We start from the raw sequence: 19,400 nt of genomic DNA on the forward strand, positions 1-19,400 counted from the left end.
GTAAAACAAAGAAGCAGCCAGAAACTACTTAAAATCCTTTGGCTTAAAATTCCTTAATGGTTTCCAGTTATACCTGGAATAAATTCTAATACCTTTCTCTTACTTAGAAAGTACTTCGTAAACTGACCCTTGTCTTCTTCTCTAAGCTCTTCTCCAACCACCTGTAGCTCTACAAATTAGCCACTCTGGCTTTTCTTCTCCTCCAGCACACCAAGAATATCCCTGCCTAAGGATTAGGAGATTATATAATTTATTGTCTAAACTGGAACACTTTTGAGAGAGGAGGCTTTACCAATAGTTATATCAGGACAACAGGTGTAAGCCAGGACTATGCCAGGTTTAAAGCTGGAATTAGACTCCCACATAAAAGCAAGACCCTGAAGGGCTCCAACCTCAGGAGAAGGGTGAATTACATAAAAGACACTAGATAAAACCAGTTCACAACATGAAAATTCAGAAAGGAAACTTGTCTATCCAAGCATAAATTCTGAAATGGAGAGGAGTTTAGGGGAAACATTTCCACTGAGATTTAGCAACTTCAAGCCTAATCTTATATGAGATCAATATTTAAATGTACTCCTGGTTTGGGGCTTAAAAGCTAAGAAATTAACATAAACATAGGTCTCAGGATGGGGATACCTCTAGATTGACTTACAAAAGCAAACACTCTAAAGAGCCGTGGCCATAAATAAATGCTTGCTGAAAAGGAGTTCACAATCCACAACAACGAAACACCTAAGGAAATGGTAATAAGCAAGAGTCAGCTGATACAACATGTAGCTGAATTATACCCCTTCCAAAAACCTCACATAACAGAATAATCAAATAGATATTATAAAGGAACTATAATTAAAATGATAAAAGTATCAAAGGAGATTGAAAACATGAGAAAAGATCCAAACATTATGGGGTAAAAACAAGAAAAAACAGATTTTAAAAAGGTCTATTTGAAGTAGATATTCTGTGAAAGAAAAATAGTCACTGAATAGAGAAAATGGGGGAAAAACAATAAAGTACTAATGGATGACAATTTCTCAGAATTGTTGAAATATAAGCATCCTTAGCTTCCAGAACATTAATCACTTGCAAGCTCAGTATAAAAAAATATATCCAAGCCAACCATAGTGGATTTGAAAAATACCAAAGAGGAGATCTTAAAAACAACAAAATAGAAAAGACATATTATCTACAAAGAAATAGCAGTTTGATAACAGACTTCTTGAAAAAAACAATAGAAGCCAAAAGAATTCTATAGCCAACTAGATTATCATTTGAGAGTGGTTTCAAAATAAAGATGAGTTTAGATAAATAAGATAATATTTTCCCATGGCTGGGTCACTCACAGTATTCAGGCCTCATTCAGAATTCTCCATATCAGAAAAGCATTCTTTGACCATCCTATCATAAATAGTAATCCCTCTTCCCCTTACCATGCGTTATTTTTCTTCATGCATTATTTTGTCAGATAGATCTGACAAAATGTATTTTTATTTGCTTACTCTTCCTTTCATTCCACTAGCCTGGATGCTTCATGAGAGCAGAGATTTTTTTCAGTTCACTGCTATATTCCTAGCACCTAAAATCCTACCTGACCAATAGTAGCTGGTTTATAAATATTTTTGAATTAAAAAATGATTGAATGAATCCTCAGGAAAGGAACTACTAAAAGAAGTTTTTCATATAGTTGAAAATGAAACCAGCAGGAAGATTCAAGAAGGAATGGTGAGCACAAGTGTTGATAAACTTATGGGTAAGCTAAACAAATAATGGCTCTCTACAAATGATGTTAAGGGCTACAAAAACAAAGTGGAATAAATAACTACAGTAAGCCAAATGGAAGGAGGGAGTAGGGATACATGGATTAATATATTCTTGTACTATTTGGGAGGAGAGTGGAGATATTAAATTTAAGGTCAAGTATATATATCAACATTTAAGGTAACCATTAAGAATATACTAGAAATAAAATGCAACACTTACAAAAGAGTAGAGAAAAAACAAAGGGGAATATAGAAAATGCTTCAATACCATAGAAGGCAAGAAAAAATAAAGCATATAAAAACATGGGGGAAAAGAATATATAAAATAAGATAGTAGAAACAAACAATATAATCTAATGATAAATAAACAATGTAGCTGTATGTTATATATATACAAGAGTCACACCTTAAGGGCACATAAAAACACAAGTTGAAAATGAAGTGATGGAAACATATGTATGGGTAAATCCTAATCAAAATAAAGTCATAGAACTCTAAAATACAGACAGCAGGGACTGTAAGACTAACACTTTTGTTCAGGATGAAATATTACACTAAAAAATGGAGTATACCAACTGAAAAAAATTCTTAATTTTTATGTATGGATAACATGGACTCAAAATATGTAAGGCAAAAATTGAATTACAAGGAGAAAATGACAAACCCATAGATTCTCAGTAAATGAAAGACAAATCGAACCAATAATTTGTATGATAAAATAAGTGAAGAATCCTTTTGACAAGCATAAAGTAAGGAACACACATAGACTTAACACTTAGTAAATAAACAGTGTGTTTTTTTTTTTACCAAAAATAGATGATCATATGTTAAGCCATAAAGCAAATCTCAAGAAACACAAAAAAGATTTCATATCCTATAGACCATCTTGTTTCAATATGAGGCACTAAATTAGAAATTAATAATAAAGTTTTACATTTGAAAATTAGAAAGCCCGCTAAATTTTTTTAAGAAAACAAAGAAGAAACCATAAAGGATATTAGAAAATACTTAGAACTGAACAACTGTGAAAATGCTTATAAATGAAATTTTGTATTCAACTCCTCAAGTGCTGCTTAGAAGGAAATTGATAGCCATAAAGAAGCCTTAAATATGGTCTTTAAAAAAGGGAAAACCATAAGCTAATCTACCTCAAGAAACCAGGAACACGGAATATCCCAAGAAAAGTAAAGAAAAAAATGATCTACACAAAAGCAAAAATCAGTGAAACAGAAAACAACAACAAAAAAATAATACAGATGATGCACAAAATCCAAAATGGGTTGCTTTGACACACAAACAATATAGAAAACTGACAATAAGTTTAATCAAGAAAAAGCAAGAAAATGGGGGAACAGTTGGGGCGAGGGGTAGAAATATAGATTAAATAAAATTGAGCAAAACAAGTTGATAATTTTTGAAGCTGGGTGATGGATACATGAGGTTCCATTAAACCATTTTCTCTACTTTGTGGGTTGTGTGTGTGTGTGTGTGTGTGTGTGTGTGTCTGTGTGTGTGTGTGTGTCTGTGTGTGTGTGTGTCTATCATATATATAATCACTGCCAGCCTGTAGATAATAGATTGTAGGGAAATGAGAGTAGAGAGAGGGAAATCAGGGGCTTATTACAGTTTGATATGCCAGAGACAATGGTGGCCTGAGCCAGAATAGTAGCAGTTCAGGTGATGAGAAGTGGTTTAATATGAGAACACCTATGAACATAGATACAAGAACCATGAATAATAGATTTTTTTTTGAATTTCATTTTATTTATTTTTTATACAGCGGGTCCTTATTAGTCATCAATTTTATACACATCAGTGTATACATGTCAATCCCAATCACCCAATTCATCACACCTCCACCCCCACCCCCCACGGCTTTCCCCCCTTGGTGTCCATACGTTTGTTCTCTACATCTGTGTCTCAATTTCTGCCCTGCAAACCGGTTCATCTGTACCATTTTTCTAGGTTCCACATATATGCGTTAATATACGATATTTGTTTTTCTCTTTCTGACTTACTTCACGCTGTATGACAGTCTCTATATCCATCCACGTCTCAACAAATGACCCAATTTTGTTCCTTTTGAGGGCTGAGTAACATTCCATTGTATATATGTACCACAACTTCTTTATCCATTCGTCTGTTGATGGGCATTTAGGTTGCTTCCATGACCTGGCTATTGTAAACAGTGCTGCAATGGACATTGGGGTGCATGTGTCTTTTTGAATTATGGTTTTCTCTGGGTATATGCCCAGTAGTGGGATTGCTGGATCATATGGTAATTCTATTTTTAGTTTTTTAAGGAACCTCCATACTGTTCTCCATAGTGGCTGTATCAATTTACATTCCCACCAACAGTGCAAGAGGGTTCCCTTTTCTCCACACCCTCTCCAGCATTTGTTGTTTGTAGATTTTCTGATGATGCCCATTCTAACTGGTGTGAGGTGATACCTCATTGTAGTTTTGATTTGCATTTCTCTAATAATTAGTGATGTTGAGCAGCTTTTCATGTGCTTCTTGGCCATCTGTATGTCTTCTTTGGAGAAATGTCTATTTAGAGCTTCTGCCCATTTTTGGATTGGATTGTTTGTTTATTTAATATTGAGCTGCATGAGCTGTTTATATATTTTGGAGATTAATCATTTGTCAGTTGCTTCGTTTGCAAATATTTTCTCCCATTCTGCGGGTTGTCTTTTCGTCTTATTTATGGTTTCCTTTGCTGTGCAAAAACTTTTAAGTTTCATTAGGTCCCATTTGTTTATTTTTGTTTTTATTTCCATTAGTCTAGGAAGTGGATCAAAAAAGATCTTGCTGTGATTTATGTCAAAGAGTGTTCTTCCTATGTTTTCCTCTAAGAGTTTTATAGTGTCTGGTCTTACATTTAAGTCTCTAATCCATTTTGAGTTTATTTTTGTGTATGGTGTTAGGGAGTGTTCTAATTTCATTCTTTTACATGTAGCTGTCCAGTTTTCCCAGCACCACTTATTGAAGAGACTGTCTTTTCTCCATTGTATATCCCTGCCTCCTTTGTCATAGATTAGTTGATCATAGGTGTGTGGGTTTATCTCTGGGCTTTCTATCTTGTTCCATTGATCTATGTTTCTGTTTTTGTGCCAGTACCATACTGTCTTGATTACTGTTGCTTTGTAGTATAGTCTGAAGTCAGGGAGCCTGATTCCTCCAGCTCCGTTTTTTTCCCTCAAGACTGCTTTGGCTATTCGGGGTCTTTTGTGTCTCCATACAAATTTTAAGATTTTTTGTTCTAGTTCCGTAAAAAATGCCATTGGTAATTTGATAGGGATTGCATTGAATCTGTAGATTGTTTTGGGTAGTACAGTCATTTTCACAATATTGATTCTTCCAATCCAAGAACATGGTATATCTCTCCATCTGTTTGTATCATCTTTAATTTCTTTCATCACTGTCTTACAGTTTTCTGCATACAGGTCTTTTGTCTCTCTAGGTAGGTTTATTCCTAGGTATTTTATTCTTTTTGTTGCAATGGTAAATGGGAGTGTTTCCTTAATTTCTCTTTCAGATTTTTCATCATTAGTGTATAGGAATGCAAGAGATTTCTGTGCATTAATTTTGTATCCTGCAACTTTACCAAATTCATTGATTAAACACCAGAAATTTGTTTCCCAGCCAGAGTGATCATAACTATTCTGCCTTGTGACACAATGGAAGTTCAGCTAAAAATACCCTGAAATTTATTTGACCAAAGGCTACCCTATCAGGAAAGAGACATTCTGTTGCTTCTGCTTAATCATGAGGGAGAAGAACAAACAAGCAACTGGAAGATGAAACTTCAGAAGAGATAAAACATCTGGATTGTTTGAAATGTCTCCAGAGCCTCTGCACACCCACCTGTGCCTGCTTGGGTGGGAAAAGAGTAGGGAGATGAGCTGGTTTGGGCAGGGGCTATGTGTATGTTTCCATAGTATCCCTGAATTTGGGTATCTGTTTGCACATGTGTGTCTATGGAGTGCCTGGGATGGTGTGTAGGCTTTTTTGTTTTATTCTGTATATACTTTCTTATTTTGTCTGAATGTATTTATGGGTGTTCATTCATAAGTGAGAGTGAATGACTATGTGTGTGTGTGTGTGTGTGTGTGTGTGGGTGTGTGAGTGTCCAAAGAGTAGCTTCAGTTGCTTTCTTCTGAAAATCTTAACAATCACTAATTCCCAGCAATACAAAAAGAGAGCTTCGCCTCCCTGGTGAACTTGGTTATCCCCAATGGACTATGAGCTCTCTGAATATAGGATTCCCTAGAGCCCCTTAATGCAGAGTTGGGCCTCTAAGGAGTACTTGTTGAATGAGCAAATGTCAACAGTTTTAATGCATGCCTGGATCTGAAGCTGTGGGCATTAATGGTCAACAGGTTGAGAGGGGACAATCTAGACATACAGGCTTTCCTGCTGCCACTAAGAGAGACTCACCTCCTCCATCTGTCTTATGTCAAACATGTCCCTCACTGAGCTCTCGCTATGTGTCAAGTACTCTATGAAGTGCCAGGGAAGCCATGGAGTACTCGGTACTTGCCTTTAAGGAGTTCACAGGGAATTTATTATATCTCTGTATCCCTTTCTTTACTCCACACTTAAAAGACAAAGTTCAGTACTCTACCTTCCCCTTGCCTGGCATCACAACCACTCATGACTTCCTCTCCTGAGAATTAGCTTGTTTCTCCAACTGACTCCTACACCTTGCCTGATTGAAATAAGAGCCATGTAAAATCAACATGCCTAAACCAACTCTCAGCCTCTAGTCTGTTCCCCCTTGTAGTTCATGCTGTACAGACTGCCAGATCAATCATTCTAAAACAACACATGTATATTTTTACTGCCCTAGTCTAATCCACTCAATGGCTGTGTATTACCTATAGGAAAAAACTCTATCATGACACTACACAACTGCTTGTAGTTACCCAACAGATCTAAATAAGCTTTGTCCCCTGCTAAGTAGTAGTCCCACTGAAGATAAAGAAAAAAATCTATGTAGTGAGCATGGATATTTCATATTTTTGAACATATTTTTTCTGATTTTAAGATTTTAGTTTTAAACACAAAGTCACTCATTCAACAAACCTTTTTGGAGCATCTAATAACTGTCCGACATACTGAGCAAATAATAGCTTCTTTGTGTCCCTTCATGATAATTTTTCAAATAACGATATTTGGTATCTGAAGTAGGTATTGATCAGATGCTCCATTAGGACAGGGTCTCCTGCCTCAACTCTCCACTGCATGCCTTGCTTTGGCAGAAAGGGAGAATGGTAGGAGAAGGGGAAGTCCTTGTATATGGCTCATGAGTCATCCCCTTGCTAGTTCTGCTGTGCACTACCTTATTCCTTGAATCTGCTCTGATGCTCTCTTCATCCTCACATCTGTAGAAGGACCCGTTTCTAGTAGGTTTGACTCTTCCTCCAAACACTTTACATCACCATGGTCCATCCACTTCCCCGTTGAATAGGGCTTGTTTGCAAGGAATGGACTTCTTCTTTTTTGGGGGGGGGGGGTTGGACTTCTTGAATGACACTACCAGTTGCTAGACTGAGAGTCCCCACCATGTGCACTCCTCACATGACCTATTTGTGCTGATATGTGTGTGGTGCTGAAATGTGAAGTGTGAGGTCAGACAAAGTTTAATTGAGGATAGGGAGAAAAGCTGAATTTTGAAAGATATGTTGTAGAAGGGAAAGGTACTCCTGGTGGGGGATATACACTTGATATGAGAATAGGTGGGAAGAGCAGGGCAAAAGATGGATTTAGTTAAATGTAGGATGATGAGGGTAGGACATTCATGAGACAAGACTTCTCCTTAGAATATAGCTCCAAGGCCCTGCCATAGGAAAACCTCAATTTATTTTCTTTGATCTGTTGCATCATCTTTCACTTTTACCTTTGCAGAAACTATACTTACCATGTCAGTGTCTGACACAGGGCCAAAACTGGTCACGTAGATGTCAGTCTTAACTTCAGTCACTGCATCTGGTTGAAAGAAAGTAGAAAAGCAGAGTGTTATGAAAGCCTGTTGCCTTAGCTCAGAGAGAGTCCAGTGCAGTACTCCAAATGATAGCGAACTTGTTACTTCTAAGAAAGGATACTTGGTTCAATCGTAGGAAAACCCCTTAAAAAACTCTCACTTGTACTATTTCTTCACAGAGAATATGCTAGGCACAGGAACAAAGTCCATCCCTTTAGGTAACATTGAGAATGGTGGCAGAACCTCCAAACTCCAAAGCTTAGTGAGAGCCCTTCGAGATCTCTAACATTCACACATGCTGGGCTCTCACACTGGTATTATCCCTACCTGTGGTAGGTTACAAATGTTCCAAGAGCCAACCCTTTTCCACTTTCAGGGACGTAGGATGACTGTACTCCTACTTAAAGTACGGAAGGGATGTGTGACTGGTTTTGGTTGTAGGAGGAAGTAATATGTGTCCCTCCCTGGCTGCAACAATTAATGTCCAATGCAAGACCCTACCTGCCATGGTCACTATGGAAGCATATGTTAATATGGAGCTACTATAAGACTGAAACAGCCTGGAATGATGACCCAACACTTGGAGGACAACGGCACTGGAGAGTTGCCTGGATCCACAATAGACTTTGCATCAATGAGAAGTACTTTTGTTGGGTTAAGTGACTGAGATTTGGAGATGATTGATATCACCTGATACACTCTCTTTGCATTTTTTTTCTATTGCAACTGTGTATTTACTCGTCTGTCTTGCCACATAACCCAAGAGCTCCTGAAGGGCAGTGTCCCTGTTTTGTTATCTCTGTATCCTCAGTAGATAGAAAAGGAGCCTGTTACTGAGATGGTGCTCACTGAACATTTTCGGTATTAATGGATGAATCTCATCACATGTATATTTGCCAAGTTGGAAAATGATACTCAGAGAAGTGAAGTTATTGCACTGCTAAGTTTCTCTTTTCCTCCTTCTATCAGCCCTGTTTACCCCATTGCAGCTCAGACTAGCTCACCCACTCAAGCATACCTCAGAGTATAGGGTAGCCTACCTCAGCTTAGCAAAGTCAATTCCAGCCTACCAAACACCTCATCATTACACTAAATTCAAACAAGATCCACTCCAGCCCAGCATACCTGACCCCAGTAGAGCACACCAGTAGTGCAGCTAATACCAATAAAGCCCACATAGGACTTGATATATGTATACTATAATGAGGCTGGTTATTGCAGTCTATGGCAGTATTTTTTTAATTTTTAAAATTTATATTTCCTTTTTAATTGAAGTATAGTTGATTTAAAACATTATATTAGTTTTAAGTATACAATATTGTGATTTGACATTTTTATAGATTATGCTCCATTTAAAGTTATTGTAAAATATTGGTTATATTCCCTGTGCTATACATTACACTATTTCTTTTTTCCCATGGAGAGGTAATGGACACACGTACTCCATTTATAGCATATTCACTATATTCATCCAGTCCTGGGTCCTAGCCCAGATGTACTTTATATCTTATTGACTTCACATTTTCCAGAGCCATCCCTTAGGCTCTTAATACACTATTCCCCTACACAGGCACAAAGTATACTCAAGGCCACTGTACACATCCACAAACATTCCATTTTCAAAAGAGACTATGAGTATCATTTAATAATAATCGACACTGTAGTCAATACACCAAAACACACAATCTACTTCCAAGCTTAATCAGCAAATAACATGTCTCTGAAGCTAGAGTTGTGTTTTAAATATTTGGGCTCTCATCTAGAGCACAGTCTTCCCTCAGAGATATTTCTGTGCTTCAAGGACAAGAGACAACAATTCAGAATGCAGAACATGCCCCCTAAACACTTGTCTCTTCAGATACACTGCCAGATTCATTGGCTGGGGAAACATTGCCATACCCCAAAGTACATAAAACAAAATTAATTAATTAATGGGAGAGACCACAATTACATTTGAATCCAATAGTCCAGGCAGGACATAGTTAGACACAGAACAACTTTCTAAACCAATTTAACTGCAAAACTGTAAGATAGCTATGCAGATTCAAAACAGGGGACCCAGGGACTTCCCTGGCAGTCCAGTGGTTAAGACTCTGTTCTTCCACTGCAGGGGATGCAGGTTCGATCCCTGGTTGGAGAACTAAGATCCCACGTGCCACTTGGCACAGCCAAAACAAAACCAAAAACAAAACAGGGGACCCAGACTATAGGAGAAAAAGGAGAAGAGAGATAGTGGTGAGAAAGTCAGGAGACTGCTCTAGCTCTAAGAGGAGAATGGAGTCACTGTAGGTAGAAAAAGAAGAGTCTTTGGCTGGGATGGGAAGGCTTGCGTTCTGGATCTCTGCCCGACTTGCTGAATGCCTTAAGACTTTTCTCCTTTTGGCTTTTCTCTTGTACAATGAGGGTTTGGTATCAAACAAATTTGAATTTTCTCTCTGCTCTAACTAGGAACTCTGAAAGTAGGGCCAAGCAAAAAGCATCTGACTAAAGGTGCCCAATCGTAGCAAAAGGCAAGTTTTCTCTGCTGCCTGAGGAAGGTAGGAGGTTTGTATAATCAGGCCACCCAACGTGGCTGTTCTCTTGCTCTCTGTACATCCCCTCCTCGACCAGTCCCTGCTTCACCTACACCCACTCACATGACTGACCTTCCCTCAATCATAGGGCCTAATCAGTAAATGCCTATGTACTTGCCTCTGGCCCCAGCTAATGATCTAATCTTTAGATCAGAACTATCTCCACTATGATGATTTATCAAAGGGGCGGTGAGGGGTGAACCCCTCTACTGGTTTCCCTGGCAACCAATAAGCACCAACCTAAAGTCAATTCCTCCTGTAACTGGTAACCTCCCTCCCCATCCCACCTGGGAGTGAAGACTGCCACCAAGTCCTGCCCACCTCTGCTGCACATGGTGGGGTGCCACTCCAGGACCTTGGTTCAGACAAGGAAGATTCCCCTTATCCATGAAACCATTGATGTCTCTGTCGCTGACTCCAGGCTCTTTCTTTGGTCTCGAGGCTGGGAAAGTACAGGGCTTGCAGGTCTGGGGGTTGCAACTCAACAAGGTTTAATGCAAATAAGGTATTCCTCCTCTCTCTCAACTGTTCACTGTCATTTAAAAGACACCCATTGGGACTTCCCTGGCGATCCAGTGGTTAAGACTTCACCTTCCAATGCAGGGGGTGTGGGTTCGTTCCCTGGTTGGGGAGCCAAGATCCCACATGCCTCGCAGCCGAAAACCCAAAACATAAAACAGAAGCAATATTGTAACAAATTCAATAAAGACTTTAAGAAAACGGTCCACATCAAAAAACATTTTTTTAACATCTTTATTGGAGTATAACTGCTTTACAATGGTGTGTTAGTTTCTACTGTATAATAAAGTAAATCAGTTATACATAAGCATATATCCCCATATCTCCTCCCTCTTGCATCTCCCTCCCACCCTCCCTATCCCACCCCTCTAGGTGGACACAAAGCACCAAGCTCATCTCCCTGTGCTGTATGGCTGCTTCCCATTAGCTATCTCTTTACATTTGGTAGTGTATATTGACATTCCCCCAGTGTTGCACACAGAGACCACAAAGCCCCAATGACTAAATCCCATTTTTTGACTAGGAAATCCAGCTGCCTTGGAGCAGGGTATGTGACAACACACAGAAGTACCCTGCAGAAGTATTGTACAGTGATTGAAAGCATGACTAACTGGGTTTCAATTTAGGTTCTGCCATTTACTCTTTGTGCGCCTTTTGTCACTTAACTTCTCTATGGCTGTTTCTTCATCTGGAAAATTGGAATAATGATAGCATGCACCTCAGAATTGCTCTGAGGATTTAAGGAGACAGTATTGAGACCAGTAGTTAGAATAAATCCAGTGTTTAATATATGTTAGCTGCTGCTGCTGCTTAATACTGTTCCAGAGGCAAGACCATATGAGACACCTATAAGGCCAAGTGGACAGAACTCACCCAGAAGTCTAAGGTCCTCAGTCCCAGACAAAGAAGAAAGTATCCACCCACCACTTCAGCTCCTCTGTGTGAAGGAATGATTAGAAGTTCGCTATTTCATTTAATTAAATGAAAAGACCAGTGAATTAGACTAAAACTGATGAGGGCTACAGTTCATAGTCTAGCCCCTGTTCACAGCCTTCTCATTTTTCAAATGTGAAAAATGATTTAATTGGGAAATGAGTTTTTTTCTTTTCTTTTTTTTTTTAACAAATATTTTCCAATGCTCCTTGGTTCTTTTTTATTTACTTTGGAGATTCAATTTCCTTCCAATACTATCTTCTGAAACCAAAGGTGAATAGAATTATCTTTTCCTTTTGCAAATTTACTGTGGTATTGGAAGCTAAACAAACATGCCCTTAGCCCTCAGTGGGACTCCCATTGGTGGGGAACTTATCAACCAGTTCCTAATGTCATTCCAGCTTGCTTTTGACCTGAAAGAGTAAAGATACGCCAATCAGCAAGTGATCACTGTGCTTATATTGACTATGTTGCTCATACAAACTGTATTTTCTAGTTTGAATTCAAATAGATCCCCAAGAAGCCATGAATTTTCTCCTCTGAGCAGAAACCAGAGTAGTTTCCCCAACTCTAGCTTCTCCACTCCAGCACACACATAAACATTGGTCTTAGTACTGCCCTTTGGATCCACACAACAAAATCTGCTTCTTGTTCTTTTGAGAGTTAAAGACCTTCAGAGATTGAAGGAAAGTGATCATGGTACACCTAAGTCTTCTCTTCTTGTTCCTTTCCAGATTAAATATCCTGACTTCCTTTGTGTCTCCCCTCTTTTGACATGGTTTTAAGCAACCTCACTATCCCACATTCACTTTCCTCTGGATTGGGTCTGATTTTTTTACTGGCACTCTGAAATATGTTTTGTGATGAAACTTTGTCACAGTTCTATTAGAGACAGGATCATACGATGAATGATATGAACAAAAGCCAACCATACCCCTTTATCTCATTACAGGCTGTGACGGACTCTTCAATCCTTCCCAATAACGGTCTTCCTGACAATAGTGAGGCTTTAAGGATTGGGACTTTGACTAAAAGAACAAAGTCCTGACTTTTCTGTTTTCCTACATCCATACCACTGGGAATTTTAGAGAATAAGTGTTTGTTATTGTGTACACTTTTCATCTTGAAGAGAGACTAAGCTACTAGAAATGAGCTCCCATGTGACTAGCTGGGTCTGCTAGCAACATGGATTTAGGGAGTGGGCTACAATGACTTATGGAGAGGCTCTCGGAGATCTGAGAGCTGGAGTGCTCTGTTCTGTTAATGGCCTTTTCATTTGTCTTTTACAAACCTTGGGGACCGAGATACTGTAAGTACTCAGTGACACCCCCCCCCCCCATAGCATTAATCACAGATAAGCTCTTCAGAGGAATCACAGACAGATGGCTTAAGGAAGCTGATATGACAAAACTCTGTATTAGAGGTCCTAAGTTCTAATCTAAGCTATGCAATTGACTCATACCCCCTTTTGCAGGCTGTCTGGGCAAAGCTCATAACTTTTGACATTTGGTAGGCTAGAGGTCTAGCACTGTGTTTATGCTACTTCATCTAGTGTCTGGCACCTGGAATGTACAGCAAATCTTAATAGCTAGCTACATGTAACATATGTTTATAACAAAACACCAGTAAGAATTTCAGTCTTAATGCACCCCCAAAATTCATCTTTCAGTCCCAAGCCAGTTACAGTTGGTGGGCAGTACACACCATTCAGATCACTCCACTTCATTCACTGGTTCCACAAAAACACTGATTCCTGGGCTATCATCCTCAGCATTTCATCTTCCTCATCATGATCTCATTCTTTAATCTGGCATTTAACATTTAATTTGTAAAGTACCAACACATATTTCAAGTGTCAATTCAAATGGTCCCATTTGTTTGTCACTCATTCTAGATGTTTCCCTCCTCCAACTTTTCCTTTTCCCTTTCCTGTACACCTATTATTTGTTACCTAACTCAATACTTACCCAGCGTGTAGTGGAAAAAGCATTGAACCTGATTTCAGAAGATCTTGGTACAAGGTCGGGTAGTGCTACTGACAAACTACTATGATCCTGAATGAGATTTTTATCTCCTTGAGCCTAGGTTTCCTTAACTAGAATATGAAGTTTCGGCACAGAGATCCCTAAAATCCATTTCAAAAAATATGCTCTGTTTCTTTGGTCTTGTGGTTTCTAAGCCCAGAGTAGATCAGAGGCACTAAATTAGAACTGAAGAAGAGATAGGACAGTGGCAAAAACAAGAAATAAGCACTAATGTAGTAAAGAAAGGGGTAGGAAAAAAGTAATAATATCCAGGCTTTTCTCAGAACAGGTTTCTGTGCTCAGTGCTTCTAGTGGCATTAATATAGGTCTATAGAAGGACCTTCCTAGAATATCTTTGCCCTCAGACCTTTCTAGAGACATCCCTTCCTTGTGATGTGGACCAAAGGCAATATTAGGATTTGTAGCTCCAGAGAAAATGATGGGCAGATGTGTGGAACTAGTCACCCACATAGAAAGAAATTTCAGTAACAGGTATGGAAGAAATAAAACCATCAGAGAGCAGCCTCTTCAGCGGTTCATAGCCCTTCACTGAAAATTGAGATCACTTCCAAGAGCTAGTAGGATTTCCTTGGGGCAATATTATAACAAAATTAGAGAGGGAATTTGAAGCAGTGCTCAAATAATGACCAAGAAATAAGTTGGAGGCCAACTACACAATGTCTTCTCCACTCTAAAGGCACATCCTTGAGCCAGAACAAGCTGAAAGTCAGGGGGAAAGCAATAGAATCTTTAAAACAGCTGAAATATTCTAAAATGTTACAAGGATGCTCTGGTATTTTTCCAGGGCCTACTGATTTTTAGCTTAAACGTAAAATTAATAAGTGAAAAAACTTTGGTATAGGACTCTGGAGACTTGGGTTAACCCTGGTCCTACCTCAAGTTAACTATACCTTAATTTCTTTATCTGTAAAAAAGGGAATCAATTTTGTTATGATTCCAATATTAAAAATATTGGCCATAATAGATTAGAAGAGGCTACCAGAGGCACATACACTGTCATTCTTAAGAAATGTTTGGAACTTCCAGATAAGATGGCACAGGTAATAAACACACTATAATGAGAGATAAAATATAAATGATATAATAAAAAAAGGTATAATTGTTCCAAATAAAAGATCAAAATATCATGGAACAGTCACAAATCAAAGGTGTAAGTAATATTGAAGCCAGAGATATGGGTCTGAAAATAAGAAGTAAAGTAAAAGAAACTAAAATATTTCTCTGTACAAAAGAGGAGAATGGAAGCAGGCTGAGTACTCATTGGTCAGAGCTGGGGCTCTCCTTGTAGAGAGGCTAGAAAAAGTGAAGATGAACTGATGCCCAGGGTATGACTCTGTTTGAGGCAGCAGGCATGGGCTAGGGAGGTGGGTGGGGATGACATGATATACAAAAACATAGTCTTGGGATTAGAAATTGAGCTAAGTGGCTTGTTGGACCAGGAATGGATCAGCAATATCACAATGGAGAAGAAACTTCAAAAATACTGTTATAAGTCCAGTTTGGAACAGGGATCAGAGTAGAAGCAAACTATAAAACCACAAGACAGTAAGAAAAAGAGGATGAAAAACTAAAATTAAAACAAAACTAAACTGGTTTCTGGCATGGTGGAATAAGTGCATTACAGCCTTTCTCTCCCAATGATTATAAATAAAAATCTCTGGATGAAATATAAAAGCGACTACCCAAGGACTCTGAAAAGTAAAAAAGAACAGGTAGATTATAGAGGGGCATCACGACTTGGAGAAGCACCCTACAGGGAAATACGTTTCCTGTTTTGTTTTGTTTTTTTCTTCTTCTTTTCTCTTGCAGTTCTGCCTCAAAGGCAAAGCTGCATAGTGGGACAGTGGCACAAACAGCTAAAACTCTGATTTAAAAAATCTGTCTTGCCAGAGAATTAGGGGAAAGGGCCACTGTAGACCAGAGAGTGTGGGGAATCCCAGAGTATAGAGGGTTAAAGAAGAGGATCCACTAATTCTTTATATGAACCCTCACAAATCATAGGTTTACCCTTAAGCACATGCCTAGGACAGACTGAAGGCAGCATGTCAAAGGCTTTGAGAAGTACACTATGATTTAAACCACCACCTAAATTTCACATGAATCCTGAATAGCACAAGTATAGGACAGACTCAAAACCACATAGCAAAGATTTTGATAATTGAACTATGAATTAATATGTAAACCACGGACCAAGCCTTAGGACTATCCCCTCAGTGATACGTGTGTGACATAAACCAAATGCATCATAGCAAAAGCTTTGAAAACTGAAAGAGATGGGCATCACCACCCACGGAAAGCAAGGCAGACCTTGCTTTTTAACTAAGTTGATTGTCTGCTAAAACAAACAAGAAAAAAAAATTCAACATTCTCCAAAGCATTATAACAGGACTAAGACTCCAAATAATAGTCAAAATGTCCAGAATACAATTCAGCATTATTTTACTTAGAAAGAACCAGAAAAATGTTACCAATTCTCAAGGGAAAAGACAATCAACAAATGTCAACTGTAACATGATTCAAATGCTGAAAATTTCAGTCAAAGATTTTTAAATGGTTATTATAACTAAGCTCCATGAGGTAAATGAAAATACATTTAAAATAAACAGAAAAATGAAGTTTTCACAGAAAAATTAGGAAATATAAAAATAACCAATTTGAAAATTTAGCAATAAAAAATGCAATTACAAAAATTAAAAAATCACTGGATGGTCTCAATAGCAGAATGGAGATGACAAAGGAAAGAGTCAGTGAAATTGACAGAAATTATCCAATGTGAAGAATAGCAACAAAATGTCTGAAAAAATATCAACAGAAACTCAAGGCTATGCTGAATGATATGATAATGTCCAACACATAGAGCATTGGAATTCCAGAAGGAGAGGGGAAAGAAATTAGTAAAGAAAAAATATATTTGAAGAAATAGTGCTCAGAAACTTTTCAAGTTTGGTAGAACACATAAGTTTACAGAATCAAGCCATTCTACAGACCCTAAACAGAAAAGAAAAAAAAAAAAAAAAGAAGAAGAAACGATTGCCTAGACATATAATAATCAAACTGCTATATACCAAAGATGAAGAAAAATCTTGACAGAAGGTATTGGAAAATCACACAGTCTATGAAGGAGAACAACTACTTGAAAGACTGAAGCTATATCATCAATTCACAGACAATAGTGAAACAGAATCTTTAATATGCTTAAAGAAAACAACTGTTAACCTCAGAACTCTATACCCAATAAAAATATGCTTCAGCAACTTAAGTGTCCATCAACAGATGAATGGATAAAGAAGATGTGGCACATATATACAATGGAATATTACTCAGCCATAAAAAGAAATGAAATTGAGTTATTTGTAGTGAGGTGGATGGACCTAGAGTCTGTCATACAGAGTGAAGTCAGTCAGAAAGAAAAAAACAAATACCGTATGCTAACACATATATATGGAATCTAAAATAAAATGGTTCTGATGAACCTAGGGGCAGGACAGGAATACAGACACAGACATAGAGAATGGACTTGAGGACACGGTGGGGGAGGGGAAGGTGGGACGAAGTGAGAGAGTAGCATTGACATATATACACTACCAAATGTAAAATAGCTAGCTAGTAGGAAGCAGCTGCATAGCACAGGGAAATCAGCTCGGTGCTTTGTGACCACTTAGAGGGATGGGACAGGGAGTGTGGGAGGGATGCTAAAGAGGGAGGGGATATGGGGATGTATGTATACATATAACTGATTCACTTTGTTACACAGCAAAAACTAACAGAACATTGTAAAGCAATTATACTCCAATAAAGATGTAAAAAAAAAAAGCTTCAGGAGACATTCTGAGATTTAAAAAGACAAGGGAATTTGTCACCAGCAGAGTTATTCTATAAGAAATTCTACAGAAATTCTTCAGGCTTAAGGGAAATAATGCTGGGGGGAAATTAGATTGTCAGGAATAAAGGAAAAACAACATGGAAATTCTGGATACATGTTAAAAAAATTGTTCTTTCTTAATTTCTTTAAAATAGTTATGACTGCTGAAATAAAAAATTCAAACATTGTCTCATGTGGTTTTTAATGAATGTTGATATAATAGTTAAGACACCCATAACATAAAGGTACTTTGGATGGGCAATGGACCGATATTGTTACAAGACTACTTTCTACACTTTACTGGAAGTGGAACAATATTAACTCTAAGAAGACTGTGAAACCTTAGCTGTGAAAATGGTAATCCCTATAGCAACCAATGAATCTCATAACGAAATATTTCTAAAAAGGCAATAGATAAAATAAAGATGTTCAAATATTTCAAAAATATTCAGTAAAAGGAAAGTAGATTAACATAAAAAAGGAGGGGACAAACAAAACAAATAATAAAATGATGAATCTAAACATAACCATGTCAATAAATATATTAATTGTAGGTGGTCTAAACATACAAAGCCAGAGATTGTCAGATTGGAAAAAAAAGAGCCAAACATTCTGTGTACATGATGCTCACTTTAAATATAAAGATATAAATATATTAAAAGAATGGAAAATATATATAATGTAAACACTAATCAAAAGAGAGATGTGGTGGCTATGTTAAAATCAAAGAACTATACTGTAGAACAAGGAAAATTACCAAAGATGAAGAGGGATTTACATAATTAAATCACAAGTAAGATATTACGAGGCTAAATGTGATATCCAACAATGGAACTTCAAAATATATGACACAAAAACTGATGGAATTCAAATAGGAAATTTAAAACTCCAAAATTATTGTTGGATACTTCAACATTCCTCTTTCAACAATTGATAGAATGTGTACAGACAAAATTAGTAAATGTATGGAAGACCTGAACAATATTATCAACCGGTGTCACCTAATTGACATTTATAGAACACTCTACCCCCAACAGAAGAATATCCAATGTTTTCAAGTACATTGGGACATTCACCAAGATAGCCCATAAAACAAACCTTAACAAATTTAAAAGAACTAAAGTCATATAAACTATGATCAGTAACCATAAAAGAATAAAAATAGTAATTAATACAGAAAAATATCTTTCCTAATATTTGGAAATTAAAGAACACTCTTCTAAATAACCCGTGGATCAAGAAAGAAGTAATAAGTGATGTTTCAAAATATAGTGAACTCAATAAAAATAAAAATACAACACATCAAAGCTGTGGGATGCTCATAAAGAAATACATAGAGGGAAATGTATAGCATTAAATATCTACTTTAGGAAAAAAGAAGACTCAAAAAGTCCATAATCTAAGCTTCCATCTCAATAACTAGAAATATAAAAAAAGAAACACATTAAAAAAACAAGTAGAATTAAAAATAGAAAAAAGAGGAAATCAGTGAAATTAAAAACTGGTTCCTTGAAAAAATTTGAAAAATTGACAAACCTCTAGTCAGACTGACCAAACAACATAAAGACAAAATCTATGAATATCAGGAAAAATAGAAGAGTAATGTCACCAAAAGTGGCAGAGTAAGGAAATCTAGGTCTCTCTCCATAAAAACAACTAATAAGCTTGGAAAAACTGTCAGAATCAACCTTTACAGAACTCTAGAATCTAGTCAAAAACTTA

At 37.4% G+C, this 19,400-nt stretch overlaps 1 protein-coding gene across 1 annotated transcript in view; it reads right to left on the reverse strand.

Annotated features, from left to right (window-relative positions):
• GABRA3 (gamma-aminobutyric acid type A receptor subunit alpha3) overlaps window positions 1–19,400 on the reverse strand; it is a 244,609-nt gene that overhangs the window by 79,870 nt on the left and 145,339 nt on the right. Inside the window, exon 4 of the mRNA XM_059909922.1 lies at window positions 7,684–7,751. Within this exon, the coding sequence (XP_059765905.1) occupies window positions 7,684–7,751 (68 nt within the window). The remainder of the gene's footprint in view (window positions 1–7,683; window positions 7,752–19,400) is intronic.

This window comes from Balaenoptera ricei, chromosome X, assembly GCF_028023285.1.
Source record: "Balaenoptera ricei isolate mBalRic1 chromosome X, mBalRic1.hap2, whole genome shotgun sequence".
Taxonomy (NCBI): Eukaryota; Metazoa; Chordata; class Mammalia; order Artiodactyla; family Balaenopteridae; genus Balaenoptera; species Balaenoptera ricei.